At 55.2% G+C, this 24,216-nt stretch overlaps 1 protein-coding gene across 3 annotated transcripts; it reads right to left on the bottom strand.

Annotated features, from left to right (window-relative positions):
* Window positions 1-1,172: 1,172 nt before the first annotated feature.
* Window positions 1,173-23,343, bottom strand: ZSWIM4 (zinc finger SWIM-type containing 4). 3 transcript variants are annotated; one of them, XM_082381557.1, is made up of 14 exons: window positions 20,078-23,343; window positions 17,832-18,033; window positions 16,096-16,452; window positions 14,401-14,480; window positions 14,095-14,245; window positions 13,068-13,235; window positions 12,051-12,413; window positions 10,595-10,732; window positions 9,978-10,232; window positions 9,207-9,342; window positions 6,803-6,957; window positions 5,179-5,342; window positions 3,632-3,713; window positions 1,173-3,218 (listed from the first exon to the last, which is right to left on the bottom strand). In XM_082381557.1, exons 1-14 carry the CDS (start codon window positions 20,228-20,230, stop codon window positions 2,359-2,361), a joined length of 3,264 nt encoding a protein of 1,087 aa, XP_082237683.1. In that variant the 5' UTR covers window positions 20,231-23,343; the 3' UTR covers window positions 1,173-2,358. The 3 variants fall into 3 exon arrangements, with proteins under 3 accessions (XP_082237683.1, XP_082237682.1, XP_082237684.1); XM_082381556.1 differs by having other exon boundaries at window positions 14,332-14,480; window positions 20,078-23,342; XM_082381558.1 differs by lacking the exon at window positions 20,078-23,343 and having other exon boundaries at window positions 14,332-14,480; window positions 16,096-16,376; window positions 17,832-17,946.
* Window positions 23,344-24,216: the final 873 nt, after the last annotated feature.

Raw genomic sequence — 24,216 nt, 5'->3', positions numbered from 1 at the left:
GAGGATGTTTGGAGGCAGCTGGGCCCACAAGGGCCAAAGCTGTTGTAGAGTGCTCAGAACTGCCACTCCTACCCTCCCAGGCCTACAGGCGGCACTAAGGAGCGTGCGGGTCAGCGTGGGGGTGGGGGGTGGGGGGTCTCCCCGCACTTACCTGCGGGAATGCGTGAGGCGGGGCAGGAGGTGGGACCGCCTCCAACTGGTTCCCTCCAGCGCAGGGAGGAGCCAAGAACCAATCGTCAGGCCCAGCGCCACCGAAGGCCCGCCCACTGCTGCGCGCAAGCCCCCGGCGCCCTCTAGCGGCCGGCTCCGCCCAGCCTCGCTCTGAGCCCCGCCCCTCCGGGAAGCCTCTGTCCTCGCCTGCCCCGGCCCTGACCAGTGACCCAGACAGTCTGTCCCTCTGTCCGTCAGTCTCTAAAGACAGGAAGCCAGTAAAGGAAGGCAACCAAGGGCCTTCTTGCCGTCCACCAGATCCCTCACTCTATTTGGGGACTGGGAGCCTCATCCGCGGTGTAGGAGCCCAGACACGCCCCCCCATTGACCTCGCCCACCAAGACCTAGTCTAAGCCGAGTTCCCACCTTTGGGGGGCGTGTCTTCCCCACCCAGCGGCACCCAGCACCTGACACGCACCACCGCCCGTGCTCAGAAACTTGCAATTAACTCCAACAGCTAGTGCTGGAACCAGGGCACCCCCTAGTGGCCATTCCCAGCCCTGCATGGGCCATGCAGCCCGGGATGAGCAATCAGTGGCCCTACCCCAGCAAGGTACTAAATCTAGCTCTGTCTCTTTCTAAAACTGAGTGCCCTTTCTTAAACTTTGGAGCCTCAGTTTTCTCCTCTGTAAAATAGGAATGCTAATCCTACCGACTCATAGGGCTGTTATGACAGGTGTTGTAACAGATGACAGGTGTAAAGCGCGGGTGTCAGCCCCCAGCTTCCTCATAGTGAGCTCTCTCTCCCTGTCTGCTATCATCCATATTGTTACCACTGGAGGAAACCAGCAGTGGCTCCCATTGCACCCCTCACTTGAAGCTGTACCCAGAGAAGAGGCTGGAGATTTTCTGTGGGGGGAGGGGGGGGGAAAGGCGGCCCTGGCAGGGGGCCACAATGGGGCGGGGGGCGGAACACGCCTTAGTCTCAAAATAAAATTAAAAAGAACAAACTGTGTTCAACCTTTAAAAAAAAGGAAATACAATATATGGTTCAATAAATAGAAAAAAAGTTACAAAATGTGGTAATCTTTGTCCTTAATTACAAGAGGAGAAAAGATAGAGGAGGGTGATTGGGGGGTGGGACACTCTCCTTCTCCCTGGGTCAAGGTAGGGGAAAGGGAGGCCAAAGAGAGAGAGCAGCTGGGACTTGGGGATGCAAATAGAAAGACAGGCTACATGGAGAGAAATATGGGAAGGGGGAGTAAGATGAAGGGCAGAGCAAGGTGGCAGAGGATCAGCGGGAGACAGACAGAGAGAGAGACAGACAGAGGGCCAAAAAATGCTAAGATGTTGGCCTCTTTCCTTTCTAGATCGGGGGGAGGGGGGGGTCCTTGGCTTGCCTGCGCTTGTATCCCCCCCCTACACCAGGTTTGGAGGACAGTGTGAGTCTGGCTCGGTTCCTGAGTTGTATGTCCAGTGACTAGCAGGTAGGGGGAGGGACAGTAATGAGCCCCCAGCCCACCCTGGGACCCTGGCACCCAAGGGAATGGGAGTCCTGGCGGGATGGGTGGTGAGGTATGTGGCCGAGGCCTGAAGCCTCTTCAAATCCTTCAGTGGGGGTGAGCCATTGGTCCCAGCTGGGCAGCCTGGAGGGGGCGCAGACCTGCGGGTGGGACCCCTGAGGCAGTGAGGGGAGGGTACAAAAGTTTAGATGCCCTAACACAAGCCATCTGGGCACCCAGAGTTGGTTGCAGGGAGGGTCTGCTACATTGACTTTGAGAGCCAGTTTCTGGAAAGTCCTGCCTCCCAGCTCCTCCACCCCAGCCCAAGGCAGACCTGTGGGTTTGGGGAGGGAGAGCTTGCCTATTGCTTTTGGGGTGCTCAAGGTGGGGTCATACCAGCTGCACAAGCACACACCCCCTTCCACGCCTCTGGGTGGTGGTATGGCTTCTGATCCTTGCGTCTTGCACACTCGCTAGGCACGCATGTGCCCGAGGCACGCATGTGGCAGGATGCGACCCCCTGCTTCCCACCTCCTTCTGGGCTTGGAGGGGATGGCAGGCAAGACCACCCAGCTCCAGCCGGGCTCCTTCCCTGACTTAATACTGAAATGCCACATAGGCCTCCAGTGTTGAGGCCCGTGATGGAGGGCGGGTGCCACAGAAGCGGGGGCGAAGGCGGATGTCCCCACCGCCTGCCTGCTGCCCCTCAGCCGAAACGCTCCCGCACCAGGAGCATGAGCTTCTTCTTGCCCTTGTAGGTCTGTTTGAGGTTCTCCAGGAACTGCGCGAACTGCAGGTGCCCATCGGGCGCCAGCAGGAAGGTCTCGCGGGCCTTGCCCAGGAACTCGATGAAGTCGCCGTAGTGCCGCGGGCTGATGTGCGTCAAGCGAGAGTGGCTGGTGGTGATGTAGGCGGCCACCGCCGCGTCCAGCAGCTGGCACAGCGGTGCCCGGTCGGCGCCCAGCGGCTTGGCAGCCCGGCGAGCCCCGAGGGGCCCCAGGCCGGGCGCTGAGAGGGTCCAGCGGCGCAGGATATCGGAGAGCATGGGGGCGCAGTGGATGCTGCGGATGATGAGGGGAACGATGGCAGAGAGCTCGTGCCGGCCCAGCGAGTGGCTGAGCGAGCAGGCCCAGAGCACGTCGTTGACGGCCGGGTGGCTGTCCTGGTTGAAGGCGATGCTGAGCTGCGCCAGGGCCAGCGTCGCCAGCTTGTAGGCCCGCAGCGGCAGGCCGCGGTGCTCCATGTAGCGGGCCACGGTGAAGAGGTGCGCGTGGCCCAGGCCTCCGGCTGCGGCATCCAGCACGATCTGGTAGGCCGCCTCGAAGGCCGCGTGGTTCTTCTCGCACAGGGTGAGGGCGGGCAGGGCGCAGTTCTGCGGGTCCTTCATGGCGCACTGCAAGGCCAGGGTGCGGGCGCAGGCCCAGAGCTCCTCCCGCCGGGGCGCGTCCAGCTGCAGCCGCAACAGCGTGGCATGGGTGGTGCCCGTCACTGCCACGATGGTGGCTGCCTCCACCGGTGTGAATAAGGAGTACCAGTTTTGCATGATGTTCATCAGGGCTTGCAGGCCTGTGGGAGATGGCAGGGTGACACTGGTCAGGAATGGGACAGGGGTGTACCCTGTGTGCATGGGTTTAGCCTAACCTACTATCCCCACCAGCCAAGGCTAAAGCTGCACCCCCTCTACTGCCACTCTTGGCTTGACAGAAACTTCACTTTACTTTTCCAAGGGAGGAGAGGGCAGCTGGGCTGGGTGGGATCTGGTGGGGTGGGGGGCTAAGCATTGGAGGGACTGTCCCTTCTCCAAGCCACTTTAGCCTAGCCAGACTCCAGGTCTTTGTCCAGCTCGGTCCCCCCTCCCAACATTCCCTCCTGGTCTAGCCCTGAGCACAGGCTGGAGTCGGGGAAATGGCTCTGCTTCTCCCTCATGCCTGCCCAGTTCCACAGGGAGGTGGGTGGCGGGTCCCCTTGGGGACTCTCACCGACTTCCGTGGCACAGCTGACCAGCCAGCGCACCATCTCCCTCCGACGCCAGGTCATGGTGTTCAGGGTCATCCGCATCACCTGCAGCATGGGATGGGGAGGGGTAGAGAAGGGGGTCACCCAAACCAGGGCTGGCGTGTGGAAGGGGGGCAGGGGATCCTTAAGGGCCCCGGGAAACTTGGAAGTTAAGGGCTGAATCAATGAGCCATACAATCTGGGCAAGGGGCTTCACCTCTCTGGACCTCAGCTTCCCCATCTGTAAAATGGAGATAAAAATAGTATCCACCTCATCGAGTTGTGAGAATTAAGTGAAAGTATGTAGGTAAAGCTCTTTGCACGGTGCCTACTTCTTCGAAGTGCTCAGCTGATGCCAGCCATTACTGTTAGTGTTGGTGTTATTCTGAGGCCCCATGGATCCTACCTGGGACGACAAACCAACCTGCCCCTTCTCTCTGGAAAGTTCCATGCTTCCTGTCAGCAGATTTCCCCCTGCAGCCCCAAACAAAGCACCTGCCCTACAGGTCCCACCTTCTTCAGGTCCCACCCTCAATAAGCACCTTCCTTGCTGGCCTCTCTTCTGAGGCCCCATCCCCAGGTCCTGTCTGCAAGCTTCTAAATAGTGGGTCACCTGCCTAAAGCACCACCCTTATCTCAACTCCCACATATCCCCCACAATGGCTCCGCCCCCCTCAGGGGGTTGTTCAGAGGCCAATTTTGCCTCCTGCCAGCCCTTTGCTGGCCAGTTCTACCTGGGAAGGTATCACCCGAATCTGTACCTTATTCTGTTATTTTACTTTGGCCACCGTCTGAGTCCCCGCCCCCATGAGCCCCATACCTGTCTATCCCCTCAGGCTGCAACCATGCCTTTGCCTTGCCCTTGCAGCACTGTCCCTCGTCCGGCCCCTGAGGATGGCCTGGACACTCACCTGCAGGCCCCGCCTCCATGACTTTCAACCACAGACCCCACCCTCCAGAGATGGCTCTTCACTCACAGGACTCTCCCCAAGCCCCGCCCCTCAGTGGTGTGACCCCTCCTTCTAGGCTGCAGTCCCCTACAGGCCCTTTCCCCAAGAAAGCTCCTTGCAGGCAGGTTCTGCCCCCTCAGTTTCAGCTCCGCCCACCCGTGGTTCTTATGGCACACCAGCCCCAGGCCCCACTCCCAAGGCCAGCACCCTTAGGTTCTGCTCTCTCATGGCCAGTCCACTCACCTGCATGCTCCGTGACCCCCTTCCTTGTCCTCAGCCACACCCCCAGAAGTAGATTCTCACCTTCAGGCTCTGCTACTGAGTCACTCATTCATAGGCCCCACCCTCACTGGTGACTCCATTCCCTCACTCTCAGGACTCTTGCTCACCGACCCTGCTCCTCTGTAGACCTGCCCAAGAGGTGCCGCTCACATCCAGGCCCCGCCCCCGGAGGCGAGGCTTACCCTCAGGCCCCGCCCCTAGAGGCAGACGTCACACTCAGGTCCCACCCCCAAGTGGCCCTCACCTGGCCGACCCTCAGGCAGCAGCCCCCTGCCCCCATCCTCCCTGCGGCCAGTCACCTGCAGGCCAAGCTCCAGCGCAATGCCCAGCAGTGTGGTGTCCGGTGGTGCGCTGGCCGGCGTGGCAGTCTTGCAGGCGTCCTGCGCCAGCTTGAAGAGCAAGGCTGGAGAGTGGATGTTCTGCTGGATGGAGCCCAGTACTGCGTGCAGCCACTTGGGGTCTCCTGGGGTGGGGGGAGGGACAGAGGATATTGTGGGCATACCCAGCACCAGCCCCTGCTGCTGCCTGACCTGCTCACACTGGTTCCTGTACACATGTGCAAATGTGTGAATGTGGACAGTCAGGCACCTGGCAATGGTTCTATGAAGACCTGGACCACTCTTGGCACTCCCCTTTTTCTCTCCTCTGCCCCCTCCTTTCCAGTGGGAGGAAGCCACCCGGGGACCCACGGGACCCCTAATTGTCAAGGGCACCGATTCTGGACCCAGATGCCTGGGTTCAAATCCCTGCCACTCACAAGCTGTGTGACCTTGAGCAAGTCGCTTCACCTCTCTGTGCCTTGGCTGCCCCATCTGTACAAAGGGTAATACTAATGCAATGGTACGTGTCTCACAGGGCTGCAGTGAGCCTATACTTGTAAAAGCCTTAACACGGCAAGAGTTACACAATGTGAGCTTTTATTACTATTATTATCATTGGCCCAGATCCTACAATTCTGTTACTCTGCTCCAGCCACATCAGACTCCTCTCTGTTCCTCAAACATAACCAGGCACAGTCCAGCATCAGGGTCTTTGCACTGGCTGTTCCCTCTGCCTGGAATGCTCTTCCTAGATGCTATGGACTGAACTGTGTCCTCCCCAAAATTCATATATTGAAGCTCTAACCCTCCAGCGTGATAGTACCTTCGGGAGGTAATTTTGCTTAGATGAGGCCATGTGGCTAGGACCCCCCAGGATGGGATTAGTGTCCTTATAAGTAGAGCAGAAGACCAGAGCTCTCCCTTTCTCTGCCATGTGAGGACGCAGTGAGAAGGCAGCTGTCTGTAAGCCAGGAAGAGAGCCCTCACCAGGAACTGACCATGCTGGCACCCTGATCTTGAACTTCCAGTCTCTAGAACCGTGAGAAAATAAATTCCTGTTGTTTAAACTACCAAGTCTATGGTATTTTGTTACAGCAGCTGAGCTAAGACACCAGATACTGGCATGACTCCACCTTCACCTTCATGTCTTGGCTTAAGTGTCAACCTGCTTTATTCCCCTCCTTATCACTTATTACCTCTCACTGCATAACTATCTTCTTTACCTTATTTATTGTCTGTCTGCCCTCACTAGAATTAACACTACAGAGCACAGGATTTGGGACAGTTTTGTTCGCTGCTGCAAGCTCAGCACCTGGGACAGTGCCTGGTACATATAGAAAGTGCTCAAGGAGGGACTTCCCTGGCAGTCCAGTGGTTAAGACTCCACGCTTCCACTGCAGGGGGTGCGGGTTTGATCCCTGGTTGGGGAACTAAGATCCCACCTGTTGTGTGGGGTGGCCAAAAAAGAACGCGCTTAAGGAAAACTGTGGGTGGGATATGGTAAAAGGATAAAGGTAGGCAGGAAGGAATGAGGGAAAGGAGGGAGGGGAGTAAGGTAAAGGAGGACATGGGGACGGGGTTAGGGGGCAGCCGCTGTCCTCACCCTTGGCGGCGGTCAGCATGGCGGAGGCCAGTTCACACTGGCGGGTCTCCAGGTGGCCGAGGATGAACCAGCGGGGGAAGCGGTTGCTCACGATGGAATCCAGTGGGTTGCCGTGAGGTTCTCCAGCTGGAAACGCTGTCTCCAGTATGGGCAGCCTGGGGTGAGAAGAGAAGCAGCCCTGCCCTGAGACAAGGCTGGAGTCTCCATCCTCTCTAGGAGAGAAAGGCCTCCTGCCTCAGCCAGAGCCTACCCTCCTAGGCCAGCAAATCCCTGGGCATCCAAAAAGATGGAGGATGTATGTTCAAGATGTTCACTGCATATATAAAATAGATAAATAAGGACCTGCCATATAGCACAGGGAACTCTACTCAGTACTCTGTAATGACCTATATGGGAAAAGAATCAAAAAAAAGAGTGGATATATGTATTGATATATGTATAACTGATTCACTATGCTGTACAACTGAAACTAACACAGCATTGTAAATCAACTATATTCCAATAAAAATTAAAAAAAAAAAAGATGTTCACTGCAGTGTTGTTTATACCCATCACTGTGGGGTTGATTAAATAAATGATGCTCTATTCACACACCAAGGGCTGATAAAGAGGTAAGGGGATTATTTGTGTCCTGTTGTGGTCCCACCCCTTGCTCACTCTGCTCCAGTCACTGTTCCCCTTGACATCCCTCACATACCACCAGGCACAGCTCTACCTCAGGGCCTTTGCACGAACTGTTCCCTTTGCCTGGAACACTCTCCCCTAGACATTCTTGTGACTCCCCCTCACCTCTTTCAGGTCTTTGCTCAAATATTTTTCAATAAGCTCTTCCCTGACATGCCCAACACATGGGAGAGTGCAACTTCCTACTCCCAACTCCTTCCACCCCTTTCTTGCATGTCACTATCTGACATAAAACATAGTTTACCTATAAATTTATTTACTGTCTCTCCCTAACTACAAGGGCAGCTCCATGAGGGCAGGAATTTTTGACTATTTGGTTCACCGACACTGCCTCTCCAGCACCAGGACAATGCCTGACACACAGCTGGTAAACAACAAATGTTTGTTGAATGACTCAATGTCCCCCCTAAGATATTTTGTTCAGCAGCTCACTGTTTACATGCATTCTGTGCTAAGAAAGTTTTTCTAAGCTGTTAAATGTAATCAATAGCATGGAATAGGAGTCAAGACTATCCTGGTTCCAAATATCTAAATGACTTTGCTACATAATTCGGGACACACCTTAAGCCTGTTTATGTGTAAAATGGGGGTAAACATACTTATTTCACTATGTGAGTCACAGATTTAGATCAGGGGGGTCAGCACCTTTTTCTGCACAGGGCTGGACAGCCAATATTTTCAGCTTTGTGGGCCATTTGGTCTCTGTCACAATTGTCACTGTTGTGTAAAAGCAGCCACAGACAATAAGGAAATGAGTGAAGGGTGCTCTGTGCCGATAAAACTATATTTCTGGACGCTGAAATTTGAGTTTCACATACGTTTCATGTGTCACAGAATATTGTTTTGATTTTTTTCCAAACATCTAAAAATACAAAAACCATTCTTATCTCATGGGCTGTACAAAAACAAGGCAGCGGGCCAAATTTGGCCCGTGGGCTGTAATTTGCTGGCACTGGCTTAGAAAAAAGTCTAGCACATGAAAGAGTGTTCTCTAAATCATGGCTCTTAACAGATTATTCTTTCCAAATATTCTGGAAAAATACACTCCAAATTGTTAATAGGTGCCTCTGGAGAATAGGATCAGAGGATGGGGGACAGATTTCAATTTATCTGCTGGACATGGTTCACTATAGACGGGGACTTTTAAAATTCTGCTTCTATGATTTGCTGTTGCACATGGGAAATAACCCGGTTATTCATTGCAACATCTTTTTGGAAACAGTGTAAATGTCTATCAGCTCCAGATTGGTTTTTTCCTGGTGTATCCCTGCAGTGGTTCACACGCTATGTGACAGGATATAGCTTTTAAGATGCAAATGTTCAGTGAAAACAAGGTGCAAAGAATACGTGCAGGATGTGTCATGGCGTAAAGGAGAGCCAACTTTTAATTTTCAGATTATGGGTTTGCAGAAATATGGACTCTTGCAGTATAGATAAGAAAGTGGTAACACTGCTTGCCTCCAGAGAGCTTTGGGTAAGTTGGGACAAACCTGCCTAGAAAAGGACTCTGAATTCTGTGTCATGTGGATATTTCTCAAATCCAAAATAATATGACACATTTCTAATGTGTAATCAAGAGCACCGGGCAGTCTGGAATGCCCGGATGAGGGAGGCTGAATGAACCAAGCTGTGAGTACAGGCAGAAGGATGGGGCTCCCAGTAGCCTCCCATCCCCCAGTCCAGTCCGGCCCAGTGGGAGTTCCCAGCTGCCTCTCCTCACCTCATGGCTCGCAGCGCGAGGCGGTAGGCCAGGTCGGGGTCGTGGGGCAGCAGTGCAGTAAACAGGTAGCGGGCACAGGCGTGCATGGGCATGCTCTCCCGGAACAGCACTTCTCCAAAGCCACTGAAAGGACCCCCTGCAGGGGCAGCCTGAGATCAGCCTCCGGGTGTGGGTTTGCATGGCCCCTCCCCAGGTCTCCCCACACCCCAGGCTCTGAGCGTGGGATGGGCAGACCCAGGATAGAGTGACTGGGGCTAGAGAGGTCCCGGGGGAGGGAGCACAGGGCTAAGACTGAGACAAGCACTGGAAAATCCACAGAAAAGAGACCCTGGGCACCCCCTGGATAGGGGGCAGGACTCAGATGCAGGGTGGGGCCAGAGGGTGAAGGTGGGGCTGCACCTGCTCCAGGGGTGTGGCCAAGCCAGCTTCCCTTTGCAGTAGGGGAGGGGCCTCACGAGGCAGGACCGTGGGAAGAGCCAATCAAAGTCTACCTGGGCATCAGTGACTAGGCTCATTGGCTCCAAAGTGGGCAGGGGGTGGGGTGGGGGTGGGGCCTCATCACTCGAAGCCGTTATTGGCTGCCAGCACTGCTGGGGGCGGGGCCAAGGGCTGGAGCTCACCTTTTAGGAACTGCCAGGGTATGGAAAGACAGTAAGGACAAGGAGGTGGAGCTAGGGGCGGGGTCTCCCGATCCAGCAACAACCAGGCCACTACAGTACAGAGGCGGGACCCTATCTTTCAGGAACGGCCAGGCTAGCAGTGGGGCCTCACCTTCCAGCAGCTGTCCCGCCTGCTTGCGCAGCACCTGCACCAGCCGCTCGTCCAGCTCCACCTCCTCCAGCAGGGCCAGCAGCTGCTCCTCGTTGCGTACCACCTTGTCCTGGGCATACAGCCCCTCGGGCAAGGCCCGCTGCTGTCCCAGGCCCAGCAGTGCCACCTCTAGTGCCATTGCCAAGTAGGACTCCCCAGGGCTCCCGGGCACCGGGACGTGCTGGTAGGCCACCTTCCGCTTCTCAGGGCCTGAGTCTGTGGGAGAAGGACACCAAGGCGGCTAGAGGGGAACCCCTTTTCCTGCGACTCCGGTGGTCCTTGACCTTAAACATGGACACTGTGTGTGGGGTGGGGGGGAGGTTTAGGGAGAGCCCAGCTGCTTCCGCACACACCAGGGGGTGGGGCCCACCTTCCAACAGCAGATAGGCCTATGGTGGCCTCACTTTCAGGAGAAGCTAAGCCTCTTGGCACCTGGCACTGGCCGAAGGGTGTGGCCAAGTGTAGGGGCACGGCCAAGTATAAGGGCGTGGCCTCACTTTCTAGGGGTACTGGGCAAGGGGGCATGGCCAAGAGGTGGTGATTTTCCTACCTCCTCAAGGGGTCCCCAGTGTGGGTACCTGGGTAAATGGCAAGAGTCTCCTCCTCTAGGTGACAGGCCTCCAAGAGTGCCCTGCAGAGGCAGCCAATGGGGTCCAGGGGGTGGCCCACCCATCCTTCCATGTTGGTGATGCAGGTGGAGCCTTTCTGCAGTAGCTCTGCAGGTAGGAAGAGAGGGCTCAATGCCCAGCCCCCCTCCACCAAGCCCCCAGGGGGGGCTTCCTCTCCCTGAACCCCAAGCCCAACCTCCCAGTGCCCACTCACCATCTACCCACCCAGCACCCTTTTCTCTGCCCCTTGAGCTCTGCAGCAGCTCTCACCTCCACGGCCCTGGCCTCCTGTCCCACACCCAGACCCAGGCCCGGCTAAACTGGGTGCTTTCTAAAACATCCAACCAGTGTCATTCCCCTCCTTATAACCCTTGATCCTTCCCACCTCTCAGGCCCAGCCAGCTTTCAGGGCTCCCAAGGACTGATACGAAAGTTTCCCTGAGGTGGTCACCCACCCCACCTGGAAGCCCATCCTCCAATCTCCTCCCACAAGCCGTGCTCTCCCTTGCCTCTGGGCTCCTGCCCATGCTGTTCCTTCTAACTGGAACATTGTTGCTCCCTCCCCTTCTCCTGGGAAACTCCTAAACATCCTTAAGATCTCAGCTTAGCTCTCGCCTCCTCTGGGGGGCTAACCCTATGCCTCGAGGCTAGGTCAGGGGTCTGCTCAGATCCCAGTGCCCCCATTTCTCCCCCATTACACCCTGTGTTCAATTTCCTGGTAACTGACCCATCAACTCAACTCCATCACCCAGAGAACACAACTGGTAGCCTCTCTCCTGAACCCCCATATCTAGTCCACAAACGTGTCCTTTTTTGGGCCAATACAATGTGAGTTTTTGTTTTTCCTAATACAGTTTTCAAATTGTTGCCCATATTGAAAAAAAATCAGTAAATTCCACATTAGATAATCTGGATTTCTTGCTTCTCTTGAAAAATCAGAAGATCTGGCCACACTGGGTCCATGTTCCTGAAAGGCACGTGGCTAGATCTATAGAAACTACATTTCCTAGACTTCTTTGTGTGAGGTGTGGAAGGTGGGAGAGAATGAGGCCATTACTCTCCTGCAGTAGCTGTGAGCAGGTGTGTGGCTGTCTGCAGGGCACAGACATGAGGTTTGCCAGCAGGTTCTGGGTTGTCCTCTTGGGAACTGCCCTGCCGCCCTGTGAGGGCTACAGCCTGCTGAACTTCCTGTGCTTCTGAAGTCCAAGTGTGTGAAGCCAAGCAGGGGCTTCCCTGACCTTCAGTCCTGCAGCCCTTTCGGTGGTTTTGTGAGCCCTCAATCCCTGCATTAAATTCCTTTCTGCTCAAGACACCTAGAGTGGTCTGTTTTCCTGTTGTACCCACAGACTCTCCAGGTTGCCACAGCCCCCAGCTGTTGGCATTTGTGTCTGCAGCCCCAGGACATGATGATAATATTGGTGCCCACCTTTTTTCTGCTGCTTGTAGGTCTCAAGCTGATGTCGCCGCTGCAGCCGGAGTGTGTTGACTATGGCGCCTGCCAGTCGCAGGGCCTGGCGGGGGTATCCGTGGGCCCTCAGGGTGTCCACACGGGCACAGGCAGTGGGGAAGGGCTCGCCCAGCCACAGTGGGCGGCCCTGGGGGTCAAAGGTTGGCTTGTCACCACCCCCGTTGCTTGTGAGGCTGGGGCCGTAGGAGTCGCTGGCCAGGATCCTCTGCAGGTGGGCGTCACTCCAGTGCAGCGACCCAGCCTGCAGGGCGCGGCCAAACACGGTGTGGCGGGAACCTGCAGCCTCCACCTCCTCCTCCTCCTCCTCCTCCTCCTCTGGGCCTGTGGGAGAGGCGCCCAAATGCAGCCCCATGAGGGGGGCCCTAGCAGTCAGGCGCTGGTCAGCTCTGCCCCACTGAGTGCCAGCTTGGTGCTAGGCTCCGGGTGAAGCGATGAGTGTGTGTTATCTCCCCAAATCCTTCCAGCAGCCTTTTAAAGGTGTGTGTGTGTGTGTGTGTGTGTGTGTGTGTGTCAGTGGAGATATTCCTTCATATGAATGGACAACTGATCTTAAACAACTGTGACTGTCTGTCCATCTTTCTCCCTCCACACTCCATTTTTTTCTCTCCTTCTCTATCTTTCCCTCTCCCTCTCTCCCTCCATCTCTGCCTCTCTTTACTTGTCTCTCTCTTCTCAATACCTGTTTCCTTTTCTATCTGTTTTCCCTACCCCCTACCCGATTCCTGCCTCCATGGCCAGAAGGAGACTGAGTCAGGAGACCAGCCCAGAACTATAGGCCTCTTAAGTATTTCACATCGCTGTCCCTCGGGCTGCCTGCTGCCCCTGCCCTGGGTACTCCCTCCTGGCTGGGAGGCAGGCAAGGGCTGGTCCCCCTTGCCCTGCCTCCATTTCCCCCCAGAGCGCCATGATGGGGTGGCTGGGCCACAGGAAGTAGTGATGGTTTGTTGGGGGGAGTGGCGGGGACCCCTCTCCTACCTGGGCTGAGGGCTACGGTGGGCTGCAGGCTGGGCCCATCAAAAGAGTAGTTGCCTTCTTCCAGCGGGCACACGTCCAGCTTGTCCCACTTGCTAAGCAGCTGGAGCCAGCTCGTCCGCTCCTCTGGTTTGCAGTGGGGGCTCAGGACGATGCACACCCACAGGGCCCCTGGGGAGAGAGGGCAGCAAATGTGGGCACGGGGGAGGCTCAACATCCACGCAACAGGAGCAGCACGCGCTTATGGAGTGCCCGCTGTGTGCTGGGCACTGGTCTCTGCTCAGCCCTCACCTCCGGCCTCTGAGGGTGCAATTCATCGTCTCTTCACTGTACGGTCCAGAGAGGTAAAATCACTTGCTCAAAGTCTGGCTTCTGGGAAGCCAGAAGTTAGGACTCAAACCCAGGCTACTGGACTCCTTTTGCAAAAAAAATTTTTTTTCTATAGCACTTATCACCATTTATCACAGGGGTCAGCAAACTACCACCCGTGGAGAAAATCGAACCCGCTACGTGTTTTTGAATGGCCCGTAAGCTAAGATTTATTTTTACATTTTGAAATGGTGGAGGGGGTGGGGAATAAATAAAAAGAATATTTTGTGACTTGTGAAAATGATATGAAATTCAAATAAATAAATAGTGTCTGTAAATACAGTTTTATTGGAATGCTACCACACCCACTTTGTTATGTGTGTCTGTGGCTGCTTTTCTGCTACAACAGATAAAATCGAGTAACAGCGACAAAAACCAAATGGTCTGAAAAGCCAAAACTATTAACTGTCTGGCCCTATGGAAAACGTGTTGACCCCTGGTCTAATGGGCTTGTGGGATTTTCTTGTCCGTCTGCCCTACTAGGTGTCAGCTCTCTGAGGACAGGTATCTAATCTCTCTGATTTCTTGCTGTAGTCCCAGCGCTCAGTACAGTGCCTCGTACGTTGGCGGTGCTAATGAATGAGGAAGGATTCACGGGCCAGACCCTAATCTCAGGTGGGCAAGCCTGGGTGCCTGCCGCACTCCGGGGTCTGGGACTTACCCAGCTCATCCCACAGCTGGCGGCACTTGTCCGTCATGCCGGCACCCTGTTGCCGCCACAGGGCCAGGCGCGGATCCTGCAGGAATTGCTCGGTCATGAGGATCAGCATGCGTGCGCCATTGGAGTCCCGCATTCGCAGCATCTCCCGCACCTGCGCCGGACCACACGGTGAGGAGGGAAGGGGGCTCCAGCACCCGGCAGTCTAGTCCCGCCCCGCTGTCCCCGCCCAGCCAGCACCTTGCAGAACATGGAGCGCAGCTGCTGGCTGGCGCCATAATAGCCGCCGTTGGAAAGCAGCTGCTTCACCTGCTCCTGGATCTGCTCCTCGTCTAGGTGCCAGCAGTTGGCGTCCTCGATGCCCGCGCCCGCCGTGGGGTCTGGGGCACCTGTGGGGAGGGAGGGAAAGCTGAGGCTGGGGCTGGGGGGAGGGGGTGTCTGTCATCCAGTCCTTCAAATCACCCAACCCATCCCAGAATTCCATCCATCCCACCTGAAAACCCATCCATCCATCCATCCATCCATCCACCCATCATCTTCCCCCAAACATCACCTACCCATCCATTTAAACCACTCAACCATCTATCCACACCCCCATGCCGTGCATCCTTCCATCCACACATCGTAACCCTTAGCACACCTACCCACCCCGTTAGTCCATCATCCACCCTGCCCGTAACTCCCACCTACTCACAACTATATACCCATCCCACCAGGCCATCCATCCACCTACCCACCCCGTTAGTCCATCATCCACCCTGCCCGTAACTCCCACCTACTCACAACTATATACCCATCCCACCAGGCCATCCATCCACCTACCCACCCCTATTTGTCTTTCCAACTCATCTGTACTAACCACTCAAAATACCCACTGACCTATTCATCCACTGACCTACACAGCTGTTCTATCCATCCATCCAATTAACCCAAACTTTCCATCTATTCTTTCCCCACCAACCACCCTTCATAGGTATCTCCCCAAACACCCACCAGCCCATTGGTCCATCCATACATCCTACAAGAAACACCCACCTACTCGATCCATCCACCATGTTAGTCCTCACATAAGAACATTCATGCACGCATCAACTCACCCTCAATCCATGCACCCCTTGGTCCTTCCAGTCTTCCACCAACCCCATCTGTCCACTACCTCAAACTCCCCAATCAAAGCCCATCCCATCCAACCCTACCACCAATTACCACCAACTCCCTATTCACCTACCATCCTAGTAAATCACCCATCCACTCATTCCATCCATTTTTCCACACCAACAGTTCACAACACCCCATCATGAACACCTTCTATATCCACCCATCGCCACCCTCAAATATCCATTCATGCCTCCACCCACCATGCATCCGTCTACTCACCCACCATCCTACTCCATCCTCCCATCATTATAGTTAAGCAACACCTGTAGCTCCAAACCACCCCAGAACTCATAACACCTGGTCTATCTCCTACCCTATCCCACCTCTGACACCCACTAATGTCCACACATACTCCTTATGACCTCCACACACTCATACTCAGGCCTGCTCCTGTGATCTTGAGACACCCCCACCCTGGGGCTGGATCTTCCTACTGGCTGATTTCTTGACCATTCATCTGCCCACGGCCAGATCAAATCCAGGATCTGCTGCTTACTGAGGTGTGTGATCCTTTTTTTTTTTTTATAACATCTTTATTGGAGTATAATTGCTGAGGGGTGTGATCTTGACCTCAGGCAGTGGTGCTCCCCCACCCCTGCTCATGGATCAAGGGTACCTTTGTTTTTTTTTTGGCCGCACCACGTGGCTTAGGGGATCTTAGTTCCCCAACCAGGGATTGAACCTGGGCCGCAGCAGTGAAAACACCGAGTGCTAACCACTGGACCACAAGGGAATTCCTTGGTCAGGGGTACCTTTGGATGCTGTGATAAATGCCTGTGGCACAGCAAGCGAGATGGCTGTGAGCTGGGGCCTCGCTGCCCCCATCAGACCTTGGTGCGCACTTACCATGCACCAGATTGATCTCGGAGCCCAGGAGGAGGATCTCGTCCGCCAAGCGCTGAGCAGTGGGCAGCACCTCGGTGTGGTGGGCACTGATGAGGTACTGCACGAACTTCTGCAGCTGATCCCGGTTCATCTGGGAGAGTGTCTCAGAGATGGGTAGCCGCAGCTCCACCTGGCGGGCATGCCGAATGCGATACAGCGACAGGGCGACCACATGAGCACAGTAGAAGAGGTCTCGGTTGTCGCAGCCACAGCTCACGGATGTGATCTTGCAGCGGTCAAAGCTGATGGAGACATGGTAAAGGCGCTCGGGCTCTCCAGGGCCCCCTGGCTCCCGGATATTTCCGCTCAGGTGGAACCCTAAGACCAAAACCAAATTGTCACTGCTGTGTCACCCCAAAGATGGGTAGTCTTTTCCACGGTGCACAGCAAGACCAGGTGCAAATCCCAGCTGAGTAACCTAGCACAAGTCACTTAACCTTGCTGTGCCTCAGTGTCCACATCTGTGAAATGGGAACAAATAGCAACATCCTCGTCATGCGTTTGTAATGAGGATGAAATGGGTTAATATTGGCAAGTGCTTAGAACACTGTTGGCAGATAGTAAGTGCTAAATAAATGTTTGTTCTTCTTCTAATTCTGAATAATATTATTACAGCAATGTTGTTGAAGATGATTTTCTTAGCCCTTGGGTAATCATGGATACAGCCCAGGCTCCAGGCGCCCTGTCACTTCCTGGGAAGATACTTGGGGGGCGAGGGATTGATGTGGCCGGCCAGGGGCCAGGTCACCCCATCACCCCTCACCCCTCCCTGGCCCCTGGGGAGCCCAGATGCCAGGCTCATCCGACTGGTTGGGCAGCTCAGGCCCCAGCTGGCCCTGGCTGCGTCATGCAGGGAGACGGCGGCTTCCTCATACCGGCTGGAGGTGGCCAAGCCTGTGGCCGGCTGGGTCATGTCCAGGCAAGGGGGCCCCCAGGCTGACAGGGTTCAGAGAGGGTCATCTTGGCTGAGCCCCTGCCTCCAGCTGGGAGACATGACCTGCCCCCATGGGAGGTATGGCATTCCAGGGCTTACCTGCCTTCTGGCTCAACCTCTACTGGTTCCCTTCTGAGCCCTGCTGCCTGAGGTCTAGAATCATCTTTCATCGCTAGCTCTAAACCTCCATCCCTTCCCCTCACCTGGACCCTGCTGCCTGGGGTTTCAGACCACTCCTCACAGATGATCCCCAGCTTCCACCCTAGACCCCACGGAAGCCTCGTTGCCTTAGGTCTGAGACCATTCCTAAACCTCTGAACCCAACCTCCACCTGAGTCTCTCTGCCTGACGTCCAAAACTGTCTCTCATCACTGGCTCTAAAACTTTGCCACTCTCACCAAGGACGCTGCAGCCTGAGGTCTAGGATCATTCTTACCTCTGGCTCTAAACCTTGGACCCAGAGCATCCCTGGGTCCCTCTGTCTGAGGTCTGGAACCTCCTCTCACTTCTGGTTTACAATCACTCCTCAAAACTACTGCCTCGGCCCTGACTTCTTCCCTGCTCTCCTCCCTATCCTACCACCTCTACTCCTATGCCCCAACTAAACTGACTGAGGTCGAGGCAGATCCCTGATCTTGAGCTCATAATATCTTGTACAACCCTCCCTGGGCATCAAAGCCTGACATTTGGAACCTCCCGCAGCCCTCCACACCTGCTTTGGACCCCCTGGCCTCCCTGGCAGGGGTATGGGGCAGACACTCACCCACTTGCAGCACACGATCTACGGCCCCGCTCTGTAGCAGGTGCAGTCCACGGGTGAAGGGCACCCGGGCATCATGCTCGCCCTCCGGGGGCTGGTAGCCCAGTGATGAGTACATGCATATCTCCCGCTCACTGCGTGGAAATGACCAGAACACGATGCGCTTCTGGACTGGCTCTGGCACCCGGGAGAACCGCTCCTCAACCTGTGGGAAGGCCCGGTGTGTTAGAAACCCTGGCGCTTGAATCCTGGCTTTTTGCCGCTTACAAGTAGTATGACCTTGGGCAAGTCACTTTGCCTCTCTGAGCTTTGGTTTTTCTCGAGTGTAAGAAGATGTTAAGAACACCTGCCTTCTGGGTGTCATGAGTATTAACATATGCATTAATATATGTACAGTGCTTACAATAACACCTGGCCTATTGCTAGTGTTCTGGAACTTTCTGCTGCTTCCCTCCTGGATGTCAGTTCTCAGGGTCCTAATGTAAGGTAGTCTCACCTCTCAGGCTTTGAGGGGGGACGAGGAAGGAAGACAAAAGTGATGAGAAGACCAGTGATTAGGCCTACATGTTCTTAGCCGACATTGTGCTAAATGCTTTATGTGTGCGACTTCCCTTAATTCTCATAGCAACAACCCAATATTTTTGCAGCCTGGGGAATCTGAGGCTCAGAGGCGGAGTGAATTCACTTGTTCAGGGTCCCACAGCTGGTGAGCTCCAGCTCCCAAGACAGGCTCTCTGTTCCAGCTTCTAAGGGTTCCCAGGAAGGGAGGGGTGTCCTGCCCACCCCTGGGGGCTCTGGGCAATGAACTGATCTGGTTGAGCCTGCGTTCCAATCCAGGCTTGCTACTCACTGGCTGAGTGTCCTTGGGCAAGTTTCTCAACCTCTCTGTGCCCCAGTTTCCTCAAAGAAGGAGAACAACTCCCAAAAGGCTGCAGAGGATTCCATGAGTTTCTGCGGGGCAAGAGCTTTCCTAGGGCCAGACCTGCCCAGGGCAGGTACATGGGAGCCCTGGAGAAGGTTTTAGGATTACTCTGGGGGTCTCACACACAATGAAGGAGCAGGGACCTTTCAGAGCCCCCAGTCCTAGGTTTGAAAGGGAAGTGGGAGGACCAGTGACTGGCTCAGGCCTCGGGGACAGTTGGCAGATGACTAAGGAGGGATTTTCCAGGCCATGAATCAGAGCCCGCCCCATCCACACTTGGCCCAGACCCATCAGTCGCAGCAGACTCACTAACTCTGGAGAGGCCAGGGAGCAAAGAAAGCCCCCCAAAGCCAGAGGACAGAGCCTGTGGGGGCTAAGGAAGGCTTGGTCAGGTCCTGGCCACAACACCAGCTCCTTGGGGACCCACACTGAGGCTGGGAAAGGGGGCATCCTTTGCCCAGCCCTGGGGCATCCTGGCAGGGCCCCCCAGAAGTTATAGGGGCAGGATTCCAGGTGCACCTGTCCAGGTACCGAGACCCAGGCCCCACACCTGCTGCCAAACTCTGGAAGGACTGGGATGGCTGGGGGGCAAGGGGAGAGTGAGCATGGGGTAATGGGGAGGGGGGACTCTGCCAATGGAGTAATCTCTGCAGCCAGTCAGGAGGGGCTGGGCAGCCCCAGGTGGGAGGTAGTCCCAGAATTACTGAGGGGTGTGTGAGTGTTAGTGCCTGAGGGCAGGATCTGCAGGAGAAGAAGGGGGTCCCCATGGGACAGGTGGGTTCTGCAGGCTGGAGGCAGGGATTGGAGACAGAAAGGGGTGTCTTGGGGCTGGGATCTATATAAGTGGGGGAGTCCTCTACTGGGGGTGTAGGACAGAGATCTGGAGTCTCTAGGTGCTGAGATCTGCTCTGTTCCCAAGTGGGGGCGGGTTGTAGGAGTTGGAGAGAGGAGTGAGGATTGAATGGGGTGCCCTAATTGGGGGATGAGGATAAGGTGGGAAAAGAGAGGTACCCAGGGTTGTGAGAGGACCATGGGGCAGGAGGAGAAAAAGTGTCCCGAGTTGGGATCTGGGGCACTGAGGGAACCCCTGGGTCTTGTGGGCTGAAGGGCAGAGCTGCTGGGGAAGGGATGGGGGTGGGTCATAGGGTTTGAAGGAGTGAAATGGGAGGATGAGGGGATGTCTCGGGCAGAGTTAAGGATCTTGGAGGAGATCTCTGGGGGTGTCTCCGATGGAGGCAGGTCCGGAGGCTGGAATCTGGACAGGGGGAGAAGGTATGTCGGGGACGGGGCTGGGAGTGGGTCCCTCCCCACCGCACTCCTCGGTCACCTGCTCGAAGGCCCAGCTCTCGGCTACTCGCTTGGCGCTGAGGTCCAGCAGCGCTTCGGGTCGGCCCCGGCCGCGCACTGCCCCGGCCCCGGCGTCGCGCTCCTCCGGTCCCGCGGGGCAGTCCCGGCTCCGCTTGGCCGCGGGGGGGTCCATCCGGCCGGGCCGGGGCCGGGGCGGGGCCTGTGTGTAGGGGGGGGGTCGGTCCGACGCCTACGCCGCCTCACCGGCTCCCGCGACCCCTGCCCGCCTTCCTGTCCTTCGTCCGCGCTCGGCCGCCCCGGGACTCGCGCCGCACCCACCCCCGGGCCGGCGGGGTGATGCGGCCCCTTTAAGACCCTTCACAACAATGAAGCTGCCTCGGCCTCCGCTTTATCCTCCGCCGTCGTCCCGCCCCCACAGCCCGTCTCCATTGGCCCCCCTTCGGCCTCCGAGACCCTCTTCCGCCATTGGCTGCACCGCCAGATCCGTCTACAAGTCACCGCTGTTCATTCGTTATATGCACTGCCTGTCTTTTCGGGACTACTCAATTAGGGCGCTCAGCGAGCAGCGCTGTCAATCACGGGACGCCGGAAACCAATCACAGTGGGAGGAGACCCCCCGGCGCCGGCCTTAAGCGGAGTTTCGGGGCGGGTCCTGGGTTCATTCACAACATTCCTCCCCCGCCCCACTAGGGCTGGACAGCGCTCCCCGGGCAGCTGGGGCTGCGCCCACACAAGGCTTTGTTTACTGAGGGTCGCTTCCGGGCGCCGCGAGGGGACAATCAACACGGCTCGGCCCGGGAGCGAGACAGAGCGGCGGGATCCCCGGGCAGTCCCTCAGCCCCTCCTCCCTCTGGGCTGTGTGACTGGAGAAATTCAGCCTCTTTGGGCGACGGGTCAAGTTTTGATGCTTTGCGGGATGGAGGGATCACAGGTCCCTTGGTAGAGTTTATGGGGGCTGCGGACACCCTCGCTAGAAGTGGAGCCCAATTCAAGCCCATCCTTGAGCCCCAAGCTAAGAATCTCCAATCCATTCTATGCCCTATATATTAGGTTAAGTCCTATGAAATTACTGATTTTCAACAATTTTTGATACACTAAATGGCAATTTCATAAGGTTCAATGAATAGATGTCAAATCCGACCACCTCTGATTATTTTTTCTGATTCAGCTTGTTTAGGTCACATCTCTTGATGTGACCTTGAAGCAGGCGGTGGTCCTCATCGCCGGTCCCCGGCGCCACCACCCCTGCCATCTCCATGTTGCTAGAGAACCCTGCATTTCCCCTTCGCCACACTTCTCTCCGTTATCATTACGTTTCTTTATCTATTTCAGCAGTTGTTTAATTTCTGTCTCTCCCCGCTCCATGGTGAGCTCCAAGGGGCAGTCTAATTGTCTAACTGATGCACTGCTTTACCGCCAGCACCTGAACACCTCCGGACATACAGCAGTCACTCAATCTATATAGCTCATGCTTTGCTCCCATTCCACTGAAATGATCTACAGAGCAGGAAAACCCAAGCTGGCCCCTAAGTAGCCTGATTGCTGCCCCCTGCCTCTCCCCACATGGAAACTCTGCCTTTTTCCTTCCAGGAATTTCCAGTTTCACAGCTGCATTTTCTGGCCAGTCCCCAACCCACCCTTCAGTAAACTCCCTCCGACCTGCACTGTCTAGTACGGTCACCACTGGCCACAAGTGGCCTTTGAGTCCTTAAAATGGGACCAAGCTGAACTGGGCTGTGCTGTCAATGTAAAACACATTGGATTTTGGAGACTTAATAGAAAAAAAAAGAAGGCAAAATATGTCATTAAGAATTTTTTATATTGATTACATGTTGAAATAATACTATTTTAGATGTTTGTGTTAAGTAAAATACATTATTAAAATGAATTCCACCTTGTGTATTTCATGATATTTGTCTTTCTCTGTCTGACTGACTTAGTATGATAATCTCTAGGTCCATCCATGTTGCTGCAAATCAAGCCCTACATTTTAGAGCGGGCACTTGTGGTTTTCCTGGCACTGGCTGTGACTGGGGCCGTGATTGTTTCATTGTGTATTTATTTTATTTTATTCTATGCGGTATCAGGGCGTTTAAAGTTACATATGCAATTTGCATTGTAATTTCTGTGGAACAGCAGTGGTCTTGAGAAACCACAGCTGACCACAATGACAACAACAAAACAACAGTAATAATAATGTACTGATTGCTTATGTGGTGCTCTAGCTGTTCAGACACGTTATCAAATGTAAGCCTTCCAACAGCGCTGCAAAATGGGGATGTCATCTCCATTTCTCAGATGAAGAAACTGAGGCTTAGAGAGGTGGAGTTCTTGCCTGACTGGGAAGCCCTAGACTTATTAGAGCATGTCTTTCTTGCAAGGATTTGAGGCAAAGATAGACTTATGGGGAAGGAGAAATGGGTGGGGAGAAAAGCAGGGAGAACATCAGTGAAACAAGTCTTTCAGGTGCTCCCCTAGCAAACAGGACCCAGGGTCCAGCTTTTCCAAGCAGCCCCCTTCAGCATTTAGTATGTGGCTGGCCCTTGTCCCTGAGGATGCTTCCGTGGATGTCCTGAGATGCTGAATCAGAAAAGGCACTCCAGGCCAGTGGAACAGGATGTATAGGAGGAATAGAGAATGGGACATCACAGGGTGAGGATGTTTTATTTTATTCTCTCACAAGAGATACTAATATTTTCATCATCCCCATCTCACGGATGAGAAAACTGAGGCACAGAAAGGTCAGGTGACTTAACCTAGGTCCACAGCAGGAAAGGGTAGGGCCAGCATTCAGGCCCTGGTGGGTGGGCTGGTCTTGTCACATTGGCTGAGGATCAAATGCACAGTTTGGGAAACACCAACATTCTATTCCGTTACTCTGATTTTACAGATGAGGGTAATGAGGCCCAGAGAGGGTCAGAAAGTTGCCCAAGGCCACACAGAAATCCCTGGAGAATGTGAGAAGTCAGAAAAGCCCTTGGGAAAATGGGGGGTGCCTCCAGGATCAAGTCTCCAAGCCTGTTTCACGCCTACCCTCTTCCTAGCAACACTTTTAGGAAAGGCGACGTTGCAAGGGGTGTTCTAGCTACCCGCAAGTCCTCCCTTCTCAGTGTAGCCAGCGAGTTTGGGCTTCAGGAAAATGGAACCACATTTATCCGCCCGCTGCTGTGAGCTCACTGTCTAGGCATCCACAGCTCCTGACCCCAAACCCACATGTGTACTGACATCAAGACCCATGAGAAACAGGGTGACTCTGAAGGCTCGGATGAGGGGGGCCACGGCTCCCCCCACCCCCCAGCTCTGTGCCTCCCCATCCTAACATTCTGAGGGTCCCTCCCTCTGCCAACCCCCCTGCAGCACCCCAATGCCCCTGTTGACTCAGGCAGGAAACCAGCCAGGGCAGTTTCACTTCCTGGTCCCTTTGCAGCCCCTCTGGGCTGCCCAGCTGGCAACATTTGCTTCTTACATTTCTTTTCTTCCCTTTTGGAACACAAGTTCATGGGCAGAGAGTCAGGGCCCTGCCAGGAAAAATGGGCATTCCAGGCAGAGGGGGAAGGTGGAGGCAGGAGAGGAAAAGGCTTGAGCAGGAATAATTGTCTGAAAAGCAACATTTAATGACTGCCCTGGCCCTGGGGAGCGGGGAGGGGCAGGGGAAAAGGCAGGGAGTAGACAGGCTGAGTGGCTGGAACTGGGCTTCCCTCCCGGTCCAGGACACAAAGGCAGCTGTCACAGTCTTCAGGCTCCCCACATTTCCACACTCAGGGAGGGGTGTTAGGGTCTCCATTTAACAGATGAGGAAACTGAGGCTCAGAAAGGGACCTGCTGAAGAGAACAAGAGGTGTAGGGATTCCCCAAAGTCTGGGGCTCTTGGCTGCGACACTAACGGGGGATTTGTGGGCAGGACCCACATGCTAGGGAGGACCTAGCATGGGAGGAAAAAGTCACCCAGGTCAGTGGTGGGGTGGAGGGTGGAGGTGGTGGGAAAGTGAGGCTGTTTGGGGAGGCCGAGGGAGTGGGGTGAAGAGGGAACAGGTGGGTGGACATTCCAGATCCGAAACCTGTCATGCCTGAATGCCTTTCCTCACCCCTGGGGTCCCCCTCAAAGGGGCTGGCGTCAGAGGGACAAAGGGAGCCAGTTTACAGGAGTCCTTGGCCAGC

This window comes from Balaenoptera borealis (genome assembly GCF_965194805.1).
Source record: "Balaenoptera borealis genome assembly, chromosome: 2".
NCBI lineage: Eukaryota > Metazoa > Chordata > Mammalia > Artiodactyla > Balaenopteridae > Balaenoptera > Balaenoptera borealis.
The sequence above is the reverse complement of the archived record's forward strand: the minus strand, read 5'-3'. Positions and strand labels throughout refer to the sequence as shown.